Below are 19,637 nucleotides of genomic sequence, written 5' to 3'. Positions count from 1 at the left end.
ATTTATTCAGGAACTGGCTTTGTACTATTTTAGGAACAAGTCTATTCCTTTAATCTTTTTAGGACCTGGCTCTTCAGTCATCTCAGTCTATGAGCTTTCTACCATCAAAAGAAAACCATGGTCCCTTCAGGGACATGGGGACATTAACAAATGATGGGAGTTAGCATTCTCCCAGGTAGTCACTGTTTCTGTTCAAATGAGCATCTTCACAAATATATTCTATCTGGGCCCTCAGTCACCAAGCTATAGAATGTGGATCTGCATGCCACCAAAGAATGCAAGCATGCCTAGCATTAGGGTTGGCATCAACCATCACTCAATGCCTTTAGCAGACAGCACAGTAAGAGTCAATGTGGACAGCCACAGTCTCTATACACATCTAACCCAGTCGCCCTGAGAATACCCATCCACCCTTCCTACTAACACCCACCTCCCCAACCCACCGCCACCCCCTGTCAAATAACCCAGCCCATTCAAGCACAATACCGGAAGACTTTCTTCAGGTTGCTTCCTGAAGATACAGGCAATGCATTCCAACATCTTCTGAAACACTTCCTGGACTAAGTCAAACAGCACTGTGACTTTTTCATCTGAATCTGTTTTGTGAATTATGGTGTTTCCAGCTATCTCCTTCAGAATGCCAAGAAGTAATGAAACATAAAAAAAACCCTTCACTAAAAAGAGAGAAGAAACATTAATTACCTAAGCACATGATTTAGTTGAAATTGCTCAATACATATGTATACGGCAGGATGGAAGAACCTATTACTATTGAGTCAGCACCAAGCATTTCATCAGATTGACCCAAACTAGAACCCAGCACACAAAAACTTCTTACCCAGCAGCGACAGTACAGCTGACTCTGTCAGTAAACTAAGAACTTTGGTCACTGCATGTGAACAACTGACAGTAAAACTTCAAGAGTACCTTATCACCCTTTCCCACCCAACACATGGCTCGGGTGCTGATAAAGTTTAACTTTTGGATACTGGATAGCAAGCCTCCTGCCAGAATCCATGGTACAAGATACACTAAAATAAAACAAGCATGTAATAAAGCACAGAAATGATGTCACTCATAGAAAGCCTATTGTCCAGGTGACTACAAGGATGTCCAGACAATGGGTCTGGATAATGAAGGGTAAAGCCATTTGCTTACAAAATGGACTAAAAACCCAGCAAGCTGCCAGAGACCGTAACCAACTATATCCCAAACCTTCCTGCTAAAAGGAAGACAGACTTCCCACCCCAGAAGCTCTCTATGAATCCTCTTTAGGTCTAAGACTGCCAGAATCAATAAGCAGCTGCATAAAATCACTAAACCACAACAGAAACTTTCAAGGATCTATTACTCTCATTCAGAGGAGGGTGGAAGAACTCACTACTCATATACATGTCTGTGGAATGTCCACTGAAGGGACAGGCGATGAACTCTTTAAACCAGGATACTGCTGACTAAGACCCAGACATCCTAATCTGGGCCACTGTGTTGGAGGCGGTGTCCTTGGGACAGTGAGCTCTCTCTCTCTTTCTGAATAATGGTATCTCAAGGCGTAAGCTCTCAGCTATTACTCCACCTCCATGCTTGCCTGCCTGCTGCCATGCTCTCTGCCATGAAAGTCAAGAGACTCACTTCCCCAATAAACTCTGTTTTCTACAAATTGCCTTAATCATGGTGTCTTATCAGAGCAATAGAAAAGTAACTAAGACATATAACTAGTTTCTGAAAATGGTTTATTCATTTTGCCTCTTTCAAGCAGAGCAAAAAGTTCAAAACATAGTAGATTCTAGGTCTTACCTCCCCTAAACTACTGGACTCAGGTCCAGCTCTGAATCTGATCTAAAGGGATTGTGCACTACTATGTGATAAAATGAACTAACTGGACAGCAAAATCTGGTTAGTTCTACAATACTAAATTTTATACATAAATTAAAAATAGATTCAGCCCTTAGGCAAAACAATTCCTAAATGATGAATGAAGTGATGAATGAATTTTGATTATTTCAATTCCAAGCTATATCTATCACTCACATCACTTGAATGCAATGGCTAACTTCACTCAACTAAATGTGCTGAACAGAATTCAATGAAGGAAGGCCTCTCTCATTAAACTACTGGACTTTAAAAAACGAACATTTCAAATGTAGGAAGACATTTGCATAGAGCTCAGTAACTGGGATGTCCATACCACAGATGACTGGGGCCTTGGGAAGATACAAGGTCATAGCTCAGTAGAGCTCTTCTTGTCATACATTCTGTCAGAGGCATCACTAGCTCTGGTTCCAGGTATGCCACCATCCTGGCCACATCACTCACACCTTTCTTCTGGGAGGGTCTCTACATAGATGCCAGGTGGAGAAATCTGCCCACCAAGGCAGATCTGGGGAGCAGAACCCCAAGGAGTCTGTCAGAAACTGGACAGTGTGCCTGACATCAGACTTATCTCTGAACCTGCTAGCTGCATTAGCTAATAAACAATGTTCTGGCAAAAGCCAGTGTATGTTACTTGGAACACATGTCAGTTCCTTGGAAGCCAGATTCTTATCTACAGAGGGAGGGAATAAGGGACCAGCCATAAATACGTATTACTTCAAATGTTCCCTTAATGGATGAATAATACTATGGTACCTGTTTTCATTATTCCAAAACTCCGCTGTAAAAGTTGCATTTGAAATTTAGGATCTCCAAGTCCCACCATAACAACATCTTTACACACAGCCAGGTAAGTCTGTAAGACATGCAAGGGTCCATTAACAACAAAAACCATTTAACAAGGAAGGCAGTCAAGCCCACAAATCCTCTCCAAGATGTGATGTACTAATTTTATAACAAGATGTCTACAACTATTTTCCTAAAGGAATTTCCATAAATACATATATTTTCATTGTTTTTATAAGAACTCTATAGACAGTGTATTCAATTCCACCAACCTAGCCAACATGTTAAACTGCATTGAAATTATGTATATTGTGTTTTGTAAAAAGAAATGCCATTTAAGGTATTGTAAAGCAATATAAGGGTATAAAACCTCTTTACAACAAAATAAGCCATCAAGAAAATACAGCAAAGGGTCAAGAGAACAAGCTTTGTATCTCAGCGGCTGACCTGGATTATCTGTTGATAAACATCCTTCCGAAGCTTCAGATACTCCTCTTCTTGGTCTTCAAGAAGAGGTAAAACTTTGTTTTCTAACCAAGACCCAGTGTCATCCAAGATGGACAGATGAATTTTCTCTTCTGAGCAGAACTATCCAACACAACAAGGAAGCTAATAAATAACAAAAGCAGCTTTGATACATTATGCTTAAACCACAAGAATCAGACAGCATACCTTGTACTGAAGATGGACGCTCATCCGACAGTACAGACCAAAGGCATGCAGGGCAGTTGCTTTGTTGAAGTTGAGAGGATTCCCACTTGGAGACTGAAGAAATGATTCCAGTTCTGCCTGTAAAATTACAAGCCAGAGCCCACACTCTGAGTGACATGTGACTACATCAAAACAAGGTGGAAAGTGCATGGTCTACAGGCCCCCAAGAGGGTTATAGCAGTGCAGCTCGGGCTGCCATCCTTGCACCTAGCACTACCTGCTGAGCATCAGAAGCACACAACACAGTTGGCAGGTGCACGGGGCCACAGAACCACTACCCACAAGTACCCAGTCCATTTCCTCAAGGCAGGCTCCTCTGAACCACCATCCTGGGTGGTAGCAATAAGGACTGTTCAGTGGCGAATCATACAAGAGGTGGTCAGGGTGGCAGCACAGGAAAAAAAAGATTCCAAAGGGCACTTGGGGAACAATGAATTCATGTCACATAGTTTCCTAAGATTCCTAGAAAACACAGCTTAAGACTTAAGAGAGCTAGTATTTCCTCACTGACCACTATGCTAGAAGCCTATTCTGAGAGAAGAGATGAGGACTGGAGCCCTGACACACTAGAAACCTTGGAGAAATGTGGTCTCTAAACACTGCTTGTAAGGAGACAGGTCCTGGAAATGGCTCTGCTCCCAGCCTCCCCTGTACACTTCAGAGTCTAGATGCTCATTCTCAATTCTTTTCCAGCTTGCAAACATTACAGCACCAAAAACATGAAAACTCTATCTTACTGCATCACTGTTACTGCTATATGAAGTCACTTTAACGTCCGGGATAAGTAGTTACCTTGGATCCCTCGAGTGCTTTTAAAAGCTGGTTCAGTTTCTTCTGGGGTACAGAGAGGAGACACTCTCGATTCTTGGGATGGGTCAGCAAATACTCCATGTACAACAATGCTAACTCAGGTTTCACTGAGCACGTGTCATTGATTTCCACTTTCCGTTTAGAGGCCAAGTTACTCTGAAGGAAAGCAGTGAAGCAAAGAGGCAATTAGAGCTTGTGTTCCCAGAACTAACTCTGTACAGTGGCCAGATGCCCTTGTTCTCCACATTCCAGGGCCACTGCTATATACAAACCTTGGCTTGAGGTGGCACTGTAGGCAGCCAGTCCACAATGAGCTCCAGGACATGCCCCACTTGCCCCCAGGAACAGAGACAATCAAGCAAGGTACAGTAGCTCCTGCCTGTAACACTCTCTTGATTTCTCAGAACAGAAATCACACCACAGCTGAAAATGTCAAGTACAGAAAACATGGTTAAAATCTCTACAGAAAGCTCCCACTTAATTTGTATCAAGGAAACACAGGCCTCATAGTTACACTGGTACTTGTTCCATGAAACCCAGAACAGTGCGCAGCTGCAAAAGGACACGACCCATACCTCAACCTCCTGTTCTAGAGCCAGCTGTCTTCCTGGGGTCCTAATTTAGGGCATTATTTTTTTTCTTTTTTTTTTCCCCATATATTCTGATCACAATTCTTTCCTCCCCCAACTCCTCCTAGATCCTTCCCATTTCCCTACCCACCTAACTCCATCCCATGTGTATTCACAGCACAGTCAGCAGTGACCTGGGCTCTAGAGATAACTACTCTGGACATGAGAATATGTCCAGACATCAGGTGAAGTTATAGTCAGGTCCTCATGGTCTCTCTTAACAACTTCAGAGCCCTCTGAAATCATATCCTAATTATCTTTCCATACAGCAGCAGGGAAGGCAGGAGAGACACGTAGTAGGTGACAGCAAACCCCAATGAGGACAGATTCTTGCACTGTGACAGCATACCTGAACACAGGGACAGCAGAGGCTGGCAAGAAGGACATTAGCATGAACAAAGGGATCTTGCAGCGCTCATCCTGGGAACATAAAAAGAAACATCAAGCTTATGCAGGATTTGACAATAGTCAGGGTCTAGAGAAAATCAAATCTAAATGTCCCTCAGGCTGAAGATGAGATTACTTGAATCAAGAATCCTGACATTTCTATACCACCTTTCCTACTGAGCAATACTAACTGCAGCAAGTACAGCCATGGAACTGTATGTATATACTTTCAATACTTCTGATGACAGGAAAAAGTTCACTAATTACTTATCCTGAACAACACTCTTGAGAGGACTATGCTATTCAGATAATATTATACAAGATCAATCAGACAACATTCTTTGAGGGAATGCACATGCTTTGTAGCTGCAAAATAAATTACAGTCCTACATCTAATCCTACATCTAATAGCTCGAACCAAGTGAAACACAGGGGAAAGGACCTAAACATAGTCAGTTTTCTCCTCCTAAAATGCAGAGTGCTACTAGAGACTGAAGGAGCCAAACCACAAGAAAATGAGCACAGTGAAACCTAAAGTATATTAAGTGCAATAAACTGTAGCTTAATTAGTATTATTATTGCAACAGTAAAGTTAACTGAGCAAATTTTAATTGCTCAGATTCCATCAGGAATACCACGTAAGGGATGGGGAGATGGCTCAGTAGCTAAAGTCCTTGCCATTCAAGTTTCAAGGCTGGAGTTGGGATTCCCAAAACCCACATAAATTCTGGGTGGGTGTGGCAGCCTATCTGTAATTCCAGTGCTCAGAAAGTAGAGACAGGGGATCCTCAGAGCAAGCTGACTAGCTAAACTAGCCATATTGATGAGTACTAGATTGAACTCATAGACCATCCCTCAATGAATAAGGAAGAGAATAACTGTGTCCATCCTAAACATACACACACACACATACACACACACACACACACCAAAACACAACATAATTCTTTGCTAAGAGAATGAGGATCCCAAAGGGGGGAAAAATAATTTTCCTGAAAATAAACACAAATACAGAAAGAACAAAATTAAAGTGAGATGTATTATTCACCTGCATTCAATTAACTAACTCCCATTAACGTACTTAGTAGCTCAATTTAACCATCTCACCAAATTACATATACTCCAAAACATGCCAGGAAAAGTATAAAAGTTTTTTTATTTGCCAAGTAAACGTATCTTTGTGCATGTTTTACAAAAGCAAACAGGGAGAATATTGAGGGCAGAAAGGTTTAGTGTGGATGGGAGAAGGGGCAGGCAAGAAACAGAGGAGGGAGGGTTAACGAAAACCAAGAATGTATTAAAAATCCTTATAGAATCCTACTTCGTAAACTAACTAGAAAATATGATGTTTCTTTTTTAATGGTGATTGAATAGAAGTACCCTGCATGGGTGGCTAATGCTACTCCTAAAAACACAAGCTATTAAATGAAAATCCTACTGCCAGGCATGGGATTTCTCTGAGTTGTTGATAAGGGAGGTCCCAGAACAAAACTAAAATAACGCAAGCTATTGTCAGTGTTCTCGGTTGCCTACTGGACATACATGTTAAGATCTAATTGCAGAGGATACTATACACTTTGATTGTAAGACAAAGAGAAATCAGGCAGGAACTCAGCCAAAAAACTTCTTCTTTTGGGGTGACTTGCTATGCAAGCTGCTAGAGAGGCAACTGATGGTCTTTCCCTGCAGCAAACCCTGAAAGCAACAATACTGATGTGTCAAGCAAGATGTACCCACTGGTGTAATAGTGGCATAACTGATGTGGAGAAAACCACTTTAAAACTGGCCAAAAGCTATGGTTATAGTATAAGTCCTAGTGGGGAAAGCTACTGCTTTGACTTTGCTAAGTGTGCATGCTATCAAACACTGCTTTCTAAATCTCTAAGTTTCAACCCATAGATTAGTGCCAGTTTTAACCTTGGTCAAAGAAGCCTCTTTTTGAGGTAGGTATCAATTAATGCAGAGACTCATACCTGGTAAAAGTACTGAGACTGACTGTTGAATACTCAGCCCTAAATGGGATACCACCATCAACTCCTTCCCCACCAAAACTCAGAGAACATCATAGAAAAGGAAGCAGGAAAAAAAAAAAAAAAACAACGCAAGACTCAAAGAATAGAGGAAACTGCTATTCTCCAGACATGACACAGCTGTGGCACCAATAAATTCATAGAGGCTGTGGTTAGCTGGACAAGACTATACAAGATTGACCCCTTCAATATTCCAGTATGGAATGAGCTTGTGAGACTCCACTCCTAGCTGAGGAGTTATTGGAAGTTAATAGCAGCTGGGCGAAAAGTCATCTTTCTTGTCCATAATCTGGTAAATAAAGTGGCACCCATATGTATGCAAGCAATCAACCTTAATTAAACGCAGGAGATAAAAAATTGTTTAAAAGACTTAAAAGTCAAGCCGGGCATGGTGGCGCACACTTTTAATCCCAGCACTCAGGAGGCAGAGGCAGGCGGATTTCTGAGTTCGAGGCCAGCTTGGTCTACAAAGTGAGTTCCAGAACAGCCAGGGCTACACAGAGAAACCCTGTCTCGAAAAAACAAACAACAAAGTCATGTTGGGAAAAAAGGGCTCAGAGAGCATGAGAGGGAATAAGAAAGGAGAACAGGAGCAGTGCATAGCATCAAAATAAAGGAAGTAAATGAAATCACCAGAGTACATTTTAAAAATATATATATGTATGTATGTGTGTGTATATATATACACATATACATACATGAGGAGATATATATATATATATCTCCTCATGCCAAGGTAAGGGTCACTACAACCTTCCCGCTGTATATACAGGGCAGAACTTCTCCTAAAGATGAAGCCTGTCACCATAAGCTTACTTGTAAGAATGGCCCAGACTTACCTTGAATACCTTCAGGTACTCTGGAAGCACAGCTGCAAACTTGTTAATGGTATAAATTTTAGCCTCTTTATTATTTTCCAGGCTTCTATGGATGTTCTTCCAGAGGATCACAATGATTTCTAGTAAGCCTGCCATGGACGCAGTGTCGTTCACTGACAATGTTTTATCTAGTACCTAAGACATAAATAATGCGACTGTGAAAGAATCTACTAACAAGTATTAAAAGTCCTAAAGCACAGCTCAGAATTACAGACACAAACAATATAAATAATGCAATGTCAACTTCTATGGTACAATAAAACTTTCTTCACTACCTTAGAACCTAACTGGACTAGGAATGTAGATTTATTTCCAAATTCCATCCAAGAGATCAACTGTAAATTAACTATTTTTTTTAAATGAAAGTCTATATGAACTACAACTTTTCTAAAATCAGAAACTAGTACTCTTTACCACACCCCATGCAAATGGGGTTACAGTACAAGAGCATTGCTAAGCATGGCTGTACAACTTTGGCCTACCCAGTAGGCACTGACTGCTAGACACTTTTTTCCTAAGACCAGCAAGATATAACTTATAGCTGGAAAGTAATTAATGGTAGCCAACCACCACTAAAATCATAGGTCTCTTAGAGTTATTGAAAAACAAACCTGTTTATACTTTCCTATTATGCTGGTAGTTCACAATGATCCCCATAGCAGAATGTTCAGTGCAAACTAGATGTGCATAACAAAATCCCTGTCTCAGAGCTGGTGATTTGCCTATCAGTGACTGGCCCGTGGAGACACACAGACACACAGATGATGGAAGTAACTTCCTCATGTTGAGATGAGGAGGATGACTCAGCTCAGTTCTCACCATTCAACTGTGAGTACAAAACTGATCCTGATTAATAAGAATACAAAGAAGCAAACATACTTTCTCCCCAGTAGTTGTGTCAGCATGCACTAAATGCTATGAAATGTAATAAGGCCAAGCAGACTGATAAAGCAATCTGCTGGTGGCTTGGATACTATCAGAAGCATAATGTGACAAACTGATCAAAAGTTTTCCTTCTGCCTTGACCTTACCTTTTCTGTGTTCTCACTCTGAACAGAAAACCTACTTAATAGAGTACACTTACATTTATACTGAGCATTACACCATGTGAACAGCCTAAGAAACAGAAGTCATTTATTTATTTTAAAGTAAACCACAGAAGCTCAATATTTTAGCACAGCAGACTCATTAAAATTTATGAAACCAACTCTTCTCCTTTGAGAATAACACTTGAATAATGTACTAGGTTCTTAAGTAATGGTTCCTTATTTTATTTTAGCATAATACCAAGCTAGACTATAATAACAGGCCCCTAAGTAATAGTTCCAAGGTTTTATTTTAGCAAAGACTATCTCTGGACATTAATTGATGGCCATGAAAAAGTCTCTGATTGTTTGAGATAGAGTCTTTCTACATTAGCTATGTAGACCATGCTATTCCATGCTATTCTTTTTCTTTTTTCTTTTCTTTCTTTTTTATTTATTTATTTATTTATTTATACACTGTACACTATAGCTATCTCCAGAAAAGAGCATCAGATTTCGTTACGAATGGTTGTGAGCCACCATGTGGTTGCTGGGATTTGAACTCAGGACCTTTGGAAGAGCAGTCAGCACTCTTAACCGCTGAGCCATCTCACTAGCCCCCGACCATGCTATTCTTGAACTCACAGAGACCCATTTGCCTCTACCACCCAAGTCCTGGGATTAAATTTCTATACCTCCATGCCTGGCACCATGAAAAAAATCTTTAAAAAAAATTCTTTAAAACCTTGGGCATAGTAGTGTGTGCTTATAATCCCAGCACTCAGGAAGCAATAAGGAGGAGGACTGTCACAAATTCAAAACAACCCTGGGACTTCCAGGGCTACATAGTGAGACTACCTCAAAAACAAAATATTTTAGCTATATATATGTTCTAAATGTACTTATATGACAAGTTATTTTTTTTTCTAACATGAATTACAGTGTAGATGTGTATTCTGAGCCTCTGTCAACCTAGAATGAGAATTTATATAGCAAATTATATGTCTTTACATTAGGTACAGGGGAAATGATTGTCTTTTTTAATGATGTAGATAGAACTTGACCTAAAAGGTACTGCAAGCTTTCACAGTAGTATGTAGCTGTTAGTAACAGGGTTAAAGAATGTCTTCTGGTGGATACAATGGATTTGGAGGTGATGGTGGCAACTATGGTGGTGATCCTGGTTACAGCAGTAGAGGAGGTTATGGAGGTAGTGGGCCAGGATATGGAAACCAAGGTGGTGGATATGGTGATGAATATAGTGGTAGAGGATATGATGGTTACAATGAAGGAGGAAATTTTGGTGGAAGTAACTATGGTGGTGGTGGGAACCATAATGACTTTGGAAATTATAGTGGACAACAACAATCAAATTAAGGACCCACGAAGGGGGACAATTTTGGTGGAAGAAGCTCAGGCAGTCCCTATGGTGGTGGCTATGAGTCTAGAGGTGGAAGTGGTGGATATGGTAGCAGAAGGTTTTAAAATAAAACAGAAACAGCTACAGTTCTTAGCAGGAGAGAAAGCGAGGAGTTGTTAGGAAAGCTGCAGGTTACTTTGAGACAGTTGTCCCAAATGTGTTAGAGGAACTGTAAAAATCAGCCACAGAAGGAACAATGATCCGTAGTCAGAAAAGTCACTGTAGCTTAAACAGGAAACCCTTCTTGTTCAGTACTGTCATAGCCATAGCCACAGTCTGCAAAAAATGCAGCTATTGATTAATGCAATGTAGCGTCAATTAGATGTATATTTCTGAGGTCTTTTATCTGTTGTAGTTTTGTTTTTTCTTTCTCTTTTCATTACATCAAGTATATTGCCCTATAAATTGTGGTAGTGGTACCAGGAATAAAAAACTAAGGACTTTTTAACTTTCCAAAAAACAAAAAACATATTCAATATTCACAATCTGTAAAACATTCTCCCCAAAGAGCTGAAGGGGTCTGCAGCCCTATAGGAGGGACAACAATATGAACTAATCAGGACCCAAGGAGCTGAAGGGGTCTACAATCCTACAGGAGGAACAGCAATGTGAACTAACCAGTACCCAAGGAGCTGAAGGGGTCTGCAGCCCTATAGGAGAGACAACAATATGAAATAACCAGAACCCCCAGAGCTCGTGTCTCTAGCTGCATATGTAGCAGAAGATGGCCTAGTTGGCCATCATTGGGAAGAGAGGCCCCTAGGTCTTACACGCCAGGGCCATGAAGTGGGAGTGGGTGGGTAGGGGAGCAGGGAGGGGGGAGGGTATAGGGAACTTTTAGGATAGCATTTAAAATGTAAATAAAGAAAATATCGCCGGGCGTGGTGGCGCACGCCTTTAATCCCAGCACTCGGGAGGCAGAGGCAGGCGGATTTCTGAGTTCGAGGCCAGCCTGGTCTACAAAGTGAGTTCCAGGACAGCCAGGGCTATACAGAGAAACCCTGTCTCGAAAAACCAAAAAAAAAAAGAAAAAAGAAAATATCTAATAAAGTTAAAAAAGAAAACAAAAAACATTCTCAACTAGTACATTACCAAATTCATGGCCTCTTCTGCAAAGTCATTTTCAATTTCAGTGGCCCACAGCAAGATATGTTTACCCATTTTTGCCAATGTCAACTATCTCATGTGGCAGTCTTGGCAAAACTTTAAATACCCTATCTATAATGCAGAGTGAGTAAAAGAGCAGAAGGGACTCAAACTCTACCAATCAGACAGCTCTGAGCACAAGAAAAGATACTGGTCAGCCTAGGTTTGAACATGACATCACAACATTCTCTATTCTGTTTGCCCTCCACTGCACACCTACTTTCTAAATTCTTCAGCAGTTTTTACTGACAATTTCAGTCCAGCCAAGCCAAAGGGAGGGACAAAGAGAAAAGGACTCAGGGGTGGAGCTAGTTGCCTGTCAAGATGCCATGGGGGAGACACACTGAGATAACCATGACATTGGCATAATCCATGGAAGAGGCCGCCTGAATAGAACTGCTTACTCTCTCTAGACGGGTCACAGCGTAGCAGGAGCAAGCCCCAGGACTTTGTCATGAAGTAAGCATTCTATCACAGAACTTTAGCAAAGGAAATCTTGTTTTGTGATACAGCACAGATTTCTAATCTATTTGGGTACTGGAAAAAAAAATCCCTCAAGTTTTACTTTAGATATCTAAATTTGAAGTGCCTATATATAAGCTTACGATACTGCTTGAAACCGGTCAAGTCTCAACTGGCTATTATTAGATATTTGGGGATTACTAAAAGACTCATTTAAGCCAATTCTACAAAAAGCTTGCACCCAGAAGTTCATTCCCAAGTGTTTCTAGAAGATCATATTAGTGACTCTCACAGACACCAGCTCCATGTCCAGAATCTAGCTCAATAGTGTTACACCCAAGATGAACAGAACACAGAGAGGGCTAGGACAAAGAAATATGGGTCAAGCGGTCACCAGCAAGAATATTCTTTTTACAAAATCCTACCAGACTCTAAAAGTTAAGTACAAAAGATATACCATAACTCTTTAAAAAATATAATTTATGACTTTTCAAAAGTTGTACTTAAGTATGTTTACTGAAATGCATGGGAAACTAAAACATCCTAACATCCTATAGAAATGATACCAAAACAAATCCTGCTTGTGTTTAGTGTGAAGTAGGAGAGACACTTACACTGGCATTCTCCTTCTCGCACTCCTTATGGGCCTCTGGGCCCTCTCTCAGGGTCCTCTGGATACAGGCGTTCAAGCAGTGGCGGATGACATGGATGAGCTTTGCTACAGTGGTGAAGATAATCAACATATAAATGCATCTTCTATAACATCAGCTTTCCAATTGGAAAACTATAATCTCAAATAGTAAAGAGTATCTCTTTAAGGAAAATCATTAAGGGATGCAAGAAAGCATGAAGCTTCCTAAGTGAGAATACTGAGCATCTCTACTGTGCACTTTGCTAGGTGAGAGGCAGCAAGAGATGGGGGAAGCAGAGATTCAGACCTATGTTGGTGCTGGCGGTATGCTCATGGGCATACTGATAGAACCTCCTGGCAGCTGCGCGATTCATCTGGATCAGCGTGACACAGCGCTCACACCACACCTCCTCTGGCTGGTTCACGGGCAGAAAAGAGTTGAAGATGAGGCTCACCAGGCGTCGAGATACAGGCCGAGAATCCATTTCTAGACGAACCAAAATGTCCTCCATGGGGCATATTTTCCAAAACTAGGAGGTGAGGGTAGAGACATGCAAAAGGAAATAAGCAGTGGTTCCTATAATCTTGAAGACTGCAAGTTTCCAGAATATAACCAAAGAACTAATTTTTTTCTACTCAAGAATAATTCTTTCTAATACCTATACCAGAATCTGACTTTTCTGTGAGCAAATCTACATTTTAAGGAAATGTAAATGTAAGGTATAGCATGAGGCTGTGGAAAGGCCAACTAGGCCTCTTTAGCAGCATGATTCATGCACGAATAATAGCTCTACTTAATCAAGATGGTAACTTCTACATTTGTAGGTCTAAAATCCACTGGCTGATCTAACAGGAAGATTTTTTTTTTTATCTATTAATAGTTTTGATGTGAACACCTTACTCATCTCTCTTAAGAGACCCAGACCATCCCTCCCTAACACTCGAGGACTGCTGGCTCACTCCTACTGTGAACAGTCTCCTTGTCCAACTCAAAAACTCACACAAATGCACATTCCACAAGGGACAGACATTAGCACTGTTTATGGTGATGGTTTTTGTGTTTGTGTGTGTTTTAAGACAGGATCTCAAGTATCCTGGCCCAGCCTCAAATGTACTTTGTAGCCGAAGATTAACTTAAACTTCTGATCATCTTGCCTCTACCTCCTGAATACTAGAATCATAGCCACACAGTACCACACATATTTATGCTAGGGATTGAACCCAGGCCTTTGTGTAATCTAGACAGGTACTCTGCCAACTAAACTCCAACTCCAACTCTAGCATGGGCTTCTAGCACCTGGGCAGCTCCTCCATAGAGCCCATGTCTATCCTCACCAACACAAATATACTTCTTAGCCAAAGGCTAAGTCCAGATAAGATATACATTCTTCCAAGGTATAAGTTGTCATTCTGAACAGCACACAGGCAGATAATGTGGGAGGCAATGCCCCCAGCAATGGGTATTTCCACGCATGTCAGGCACACTAGCCTTGAACTCCTTTTAACCTTGAAGCTCTCTTGTCTCAGTGATAAGAGCACCCATCTAACATTTATGAGGTCCTGAGTTCAATCCCCATTATCAGAGAAAAAAGGTCAAAAAAAAAAAAAAAAGGAAAAAAAAAAGGAAAAAGAAAGGAAAAAAAACTAAATTAGAACTGGAAATAAAGTGACTTTCATGTCCTCTTTAAGATGTCAATAAATTGGCCTATACCCAGTGCATGTTTACCATGTTACAAGCAATTCTTGTTTAAAAAGAAAAAAAAAGGAGAACGGCTTTCAGCTAACCTTCGCAAGTAATATATAAGTGCTAAAAATGTATAGACCCATCAAATATTTCAATGTTTTTAACATGTGATAAAAAATATAATAGCCTGCAAGATGGCTCAGGAGCTAAAGGTGCTTATCACCAAGACTAACAACCAGGGTTCGATCTCTGGAACCCACATGGTAGAAAGAATCAAGTCCTTCAAGTTCTCTTCTGACTTCCACAAGTATACTGTGCATACAAGCCCCATCATACATGAATAATGATTAAAAATATATATAAAGGTGCCCAGTGTGGTAGTGCATGCCTTTAATCCCAGCACTTGGGAGGCAGAGGCAGGAGAATTTCTGAGTTCAAGGCCAGTCTGGTCTACACTGTGAGTTCCAGGACAGCCAGAGCTACACAGGGAAACCGTCTCAAGGGAAAAAAAAAAAAAGAGAGAGAGAGAGAGAGAGAGAAAATATATAAAGGTGATTGCTTATATTAGTCTTTGCAAAATGAAACACACATTATTTCTAGAACCTTTCATTAGAAACATAAAACCACATTTTCTGACAATCTAGCAAATATATTAGTTATCAAATTGATTAAAATGTAATTGGAAGGTCTTTCTGTTGGGTGGTGACGAATGTCCTTTGTCTCCCTCAGTTTCTCTTAACTTGTCCTCTTACCTTTGCAGCTCTCACAGCCTTGATCTTCAGCAGCAAATCCACAAAAGCCACTCGCACTTTCTCTGAGTTATCATGGAGACTATACCTGAGTGTTGGCAAAAGCTGTTCTAATAATGGGTGGCTCAGCTTGTTATCCAAAATAATTGGCAAACACTACAGGGAGTGGGGAGAGGGAAGAAAGCACTTCAAATTAGAACACACCAATAAAACATTTAGGTAGGAAGCATCTAAGAGGATGCTGAGTCCCATCCTTGCCAGAAAACAAACACACACCTCCAAGAAACTGCACATCAAAAAAGGCATGCTTTGGTGCTGGTGAAATGACTCAGTAAGACACTCCATAGAGGCAAAAGGGAGGACTTTTATAGAGCTAGAATACTATGCCCGGCCCAAAACTAGTACTATGGCAACTAGACATTTTATAGAGAAAACACTTTTCTTTGAAACAGGGTTTCTAGGCAACCCAAGTGACTTCAAACTCGGAATCTTCCTGCCTCAGCCTCCTGAGCATTTCTATTATTATAGGTCTTGGCTACACACCTAGCTAGAAAATACTTTAAATCTGGATTTTAAAAGCTTAGTTTGGAGACTGAAGATATAGCTCAGCAATGAAAATCATATACTTGCTTGCAGAGAGCTCAAGTTCAGTTTCCAGCACCCACAGCAGGCACCTGTGTCTCTCAACCACCTTTAACACTAGCTCCAGGACAATCCAATGCTTCTGGCTCCTCTACGAGAGGACCTTAGTTCAGTTCCCAGCACCTAATGGCTCACAACCATCTGTAACTCTAGTTCCATGAGACCCAACACCATGGGCACCAGCTATACACATAACATACAGCCAAACCACCCATACACATACAATAATTTTTATTTTAAAAATAAAAGTATACCAAAAAAAGTTTTGCCGGGCGTGGTGGCGCACGCCTTTAATCCCAGCACTCGGGAGGCAGAGGCAGGCGGATTTCTGAGTTCGAGGCCAGCCTGGTCTACAAAGTGAGTTCCAGGACAGCCAGAGCTATACAGAGAAACCCTGTCTCGAAAAACCAAAAAAAAAAAAAAAAAGTTTTGGTGTAGAAATATAACTACAGTATCAGTGACATTTTGCCCACTGAGTAGGGTAATAAATAATTTTCTATTATTTTCCCCTTGTATTTCCTACAAAATCCTTATAGTTTTACAAAACTATTGAATAATACAATGTTACTTTTCCACCTTTAAAAACCTTACCTTAAAAACAGAACACCGAACATCCGCTGAGCTTATATCAAATGCCAGCTCCCCTGTGACTTTCTTCAAGAAATCAACAAGAATGTTAGGGGGCATCATTTCCCAATATTTAGAAGATATTTTACAAACACCAAGGATGCCTGTGGAACGGACCCGTGGATAAGGATCTTCTATAAGGTTCTAAAAGTAGGAGAGAGAAAAGGTGTACAACTTTTAAATTATTGTTTGTGTTACATATTAGTACCCTGGGAATTTAAAGCTTATTAACAGATACTTAAAGTTGCAGAAATAGTGACCACGCAGTCCAGTGTCTCTAGGTATTTTGAAGGGGACTAGATAGATCCAGGAGCCTAATCTGCAGCTACTCATATAAAGCAACACAGCATCGACCCACGCTTCCCATATAAGAGGTACATGAGTAACTGTTCTACTATATTGTTTACAGACTAATGGCATGAAATAAAGCTGCACATGTTCAATCAGGCACACTTTTGATTGAATATTTTCAGTCCGTACGATGCCACAGATGAAGACACTTGAAAAGATGGATGAGTTTCCCAAAGACACAAAGCTATAAAGCAGGAGTGGTAGAGACAAATCTGCAAGTCAAAGTGCTAACACACGTCTACTGGGAACAAGGCATGCACAGCTATAGTCCTGAAAACTATATAAGGATACATAATGGAATGTCTCAAGACTAACTAAAAAGAGGAGAAAGGGACAGTGTGGTTCTATACATCTGGGGACACGGGCAGAACGGGTGTCCGTAGGATGGCCCTGCTGGCAAGCTACAAGACATATAGGTTAGCAAGCAGTGAATGCCCTCCACAGCAATACGTACATATAGTTCTTCAAACTGCTTCTGAATTTCACTGTCCATTTCAGTAGCAATGAAGTTTGGATCTCTAATAGGAAATGCTTCAACAAACAACAGTGCAGCATTTGATCGAACTTCAGAATTTCTGGCCTATAAAAATATAAGTACTTTTAGAAGTTCAGAGAGTGTTCCCAAGCTAATACTTCCACAATTTCAGTAAAGAGTTATTTACAAATGAAAGATAATTTTAGGGGCTAGCAAGATGTTCATAGGACAAGGGCACTTGTGCCTGAATTTAACAACCTGAGGTCAATCCCAGGAAGGAACACATGGTGGAGAAAACTGACACCTACAGGCCACACTCTGCCCTCCACATATGCTACCACTTCCTAATAAATAAACAAATAAATTGTAATAAAAATAAGATAATTTTAACCTTTAAGTTAGGAAAAACGGGCTGTGGATGTAACTTAGTGGCAAAGTACACACTCTGCCATGTGTGTGGAGCCCTGGGCTCTGCCCTTGGCATCACAAAAGTAAATAGCCAAACTTTGTGAGGTCATCCTTAAATTAAATCAAACTCTCAGTCAGTGTCAAGAGATATTAAAGACCAGTTTTCTCACTTCAAAGCTGTATTTGATTACACTTTTCAATTTTCAGACTATTAAAAAAGAAAGGTTAGTCATATTAAGAGATTATTAAGAGGTAGTTTCTGCCTTCTAATCAATCAAAGCTATTTGTGTAGACCTAGGCATTCATCAGAATGCTAACCAGAGTGTCCCTGTCTTCTGCCCTCATTACAGCCTTGAGAGTACAAGAACAGGCGGGTGGTGCAGGCGGTACTCTTCCAAATCTCTCTGAGTTTGTGCAAACCAAGACACCGATTTTCAGTGACTGTTTACTTAGCACAGAACTGATCTGCCTTTATAGTTAAGTAGATCAAAGAAATGCTCTTCATAAAGGTTAAAACCTGAGAGCCAGGAATGGTGGCACATTCTCATAGTACCATTTACATGTGAGACTGAGGCAGGAAGATAGATCACTTGAGCCCAGGTGGCTAGGATGGGCAACACAGTAACAGCACAGCTCAAAAACCTAAGAAATTTTGTTCTGAAGTTCCATAAAGTACTGTCTCTAGTGTTTTAGCTGCCTTCTGAACTAGCACAGGATCAATTCCAAGCACATCCTACACTAGGAAACACAGTAAAATATTACCTTTAGTCCCCTCCACAGGATGGGCTTATATAACCTATACAGCATCTCTTCCACTCCCTGACGGACTTTCTGTTGGTGAAAGTAACTCAGCACCTAAAAGCCCAAGAAAGAGAAGGAAAGGCTATGTAGTTATGTATAAGGCATTTGAGTCAGATGTAGTAGTGTTTATCTCCAAACAAACACAACAGCTCAGGAACAAGAGGAAAGGTTATTCTACCCCACCCCACCACTACGACACAACATTCTCTGGCAAGACCTACAGCAGATACAAGACAATCTTGAATACAACAAATCAGAAAAAAGAAATCACAGCCAAAATAACAATCAATGGCTCTGAATTCTAATACCACTTGGGTTCTAATGCCTACCATCCAGTGATGCATGCCTGTTGTTACACTAATTGAGATTCTGTGGCAGAAGAAACCTACCAGGAGCTCTAGACTATCCAGGATAACTCAGCAAGACCATATCTCAAAAAACAAGTAATATAAAAATTAAATTATTATTAGCCTACCAAGAGCCACATAACCTCCATAGAGCTCTGACAATAAGGGCAAAATGGAAGCATGAATAGTTAAAAGGGGTTCAGGAACAAGACTTTGCCTGATTCATCTTGACTCAAATGTTCTTTGAACCTACTATTGGCCCTGCTTTTTAGCTCTCTCTTTAGTGCCCAACAAGAACAGGTTTCAACACTCTGCTGCCCACCAGGGACTGCACCAGCTCTCTATCTTAGGGTTTCATAAGGAACAGGAGTCTACTCAATACTCTTTATAGTACTAGCTTAATTGAGATATCAGGGTCTTCCCAAAACTTAAAATAAATTACAAATAGACCATGCATTTTCTTTGATAGTCAGAATCACCCACAATTCTGTACAAGTCCTTGAACCCAGAAACAATCAGTTTTGCCTTATGATTGGAATCCATTCCTCATGGTTTTCTGATGGACGATTTCATTCTTTTTTAATTCTAGAAAATGTCTCGTACTACATTTCTTAAGCCATCCTCCAATTCATGATCCTCCCATTTCAGCCTCCAGATCAAAGGAATTACAAAAAGACCCCATCACACTCAGCCTGATTGTTTCTTTTCATGAGTTTCATTGATGGTCTAGATTTTGTTTTTTAAGTACAGTATTACCATGTTTTGG

General features: G+C 40.5%; 1 protein-coding gene across 3 annotated transcripts in view; it reads right to left on the bottom strand.

Moving 5' to 3' along the window:
* Ncapg2 (non-SMC condensin II complex subunit G2) overlaps window positions 1-19,637 on the bottom strand; it is a 53,929-nt gene that overhangs the window by 17,344 nt on the left and 16,948 nt on the right. For all 3 annotated transcript variants that reach the window (XM_085830722.1, XM_085830721.1, XM_085830723.1), the window contains exons 10-23: window positions 18,486-18,578; window positions 17,295-17,420; window positions 16,454-16,633; window positions 15,224-15,376; window positions 13,095-13,317; window positions 12,771-12,874; window positions 8,065-8,238; window positions 5,158-5,228; window positions 4,452-4,602; window positions 4,162-4,335; window positions 3,331-3,447; window positions 3,106-3,246; window positions 2,629-2,728; window positions 487-674 (exon numbers count right to left, since the gene is read on the bottom strand). In XM_085830722.1, the coding sequence (XP_085686848.1) occupies window positions 487-674; window positions 2,629-2,728; window positions 3,106-3,246; window positions 3,331-3,447; window positions 4,162-4,335; window positions 4,452-4,602; window positions 5,158-5,228; window positions 8,065-8,238; window positions 12,771-12,874; window positions 13,095-13,317; window positions 15,224-15,376; window positions 16,454-16,633; window positions 17,295-17,420; window positions 18,486-18,578 (1,995 nt within the window). The remainder of the gene's footprint in view (window positions 1-486; window positions 675-2,628; window positions 2,729-3,105; window positions 3,247-3,330; window positions 3,448-4,161; window positions 4,336-4,451; window positions 4,603-5,157; window positions 5,229-8,064; window positions 8,239-12,770; window positions 12,875-13,094; window positions 13,318-15,223; window positions 15,377-16,453; window positions 16,634-17,294; window positions 17,421-18,485; window positions 18,579-19,637) is intronic.

The sequence above is a fragment of the Mus caroli genome, unplaced genomic scaffold (assembly GCF_978045245.1).
Source record: "Mus caroli unplaced genomic scaffold, Mus_caroli_1 scaffold_14, whole genome shotgun sequence".
NCBI lineage: Eukaryota > Metazoa > Chordata > Mammalia > Rodentia > Muridae > Mus > Mus caroli.
Note: the sequence above shows the minus strand (reverse complement) of the source record. Positions and strands in the feature narration are given on the sequence as shown.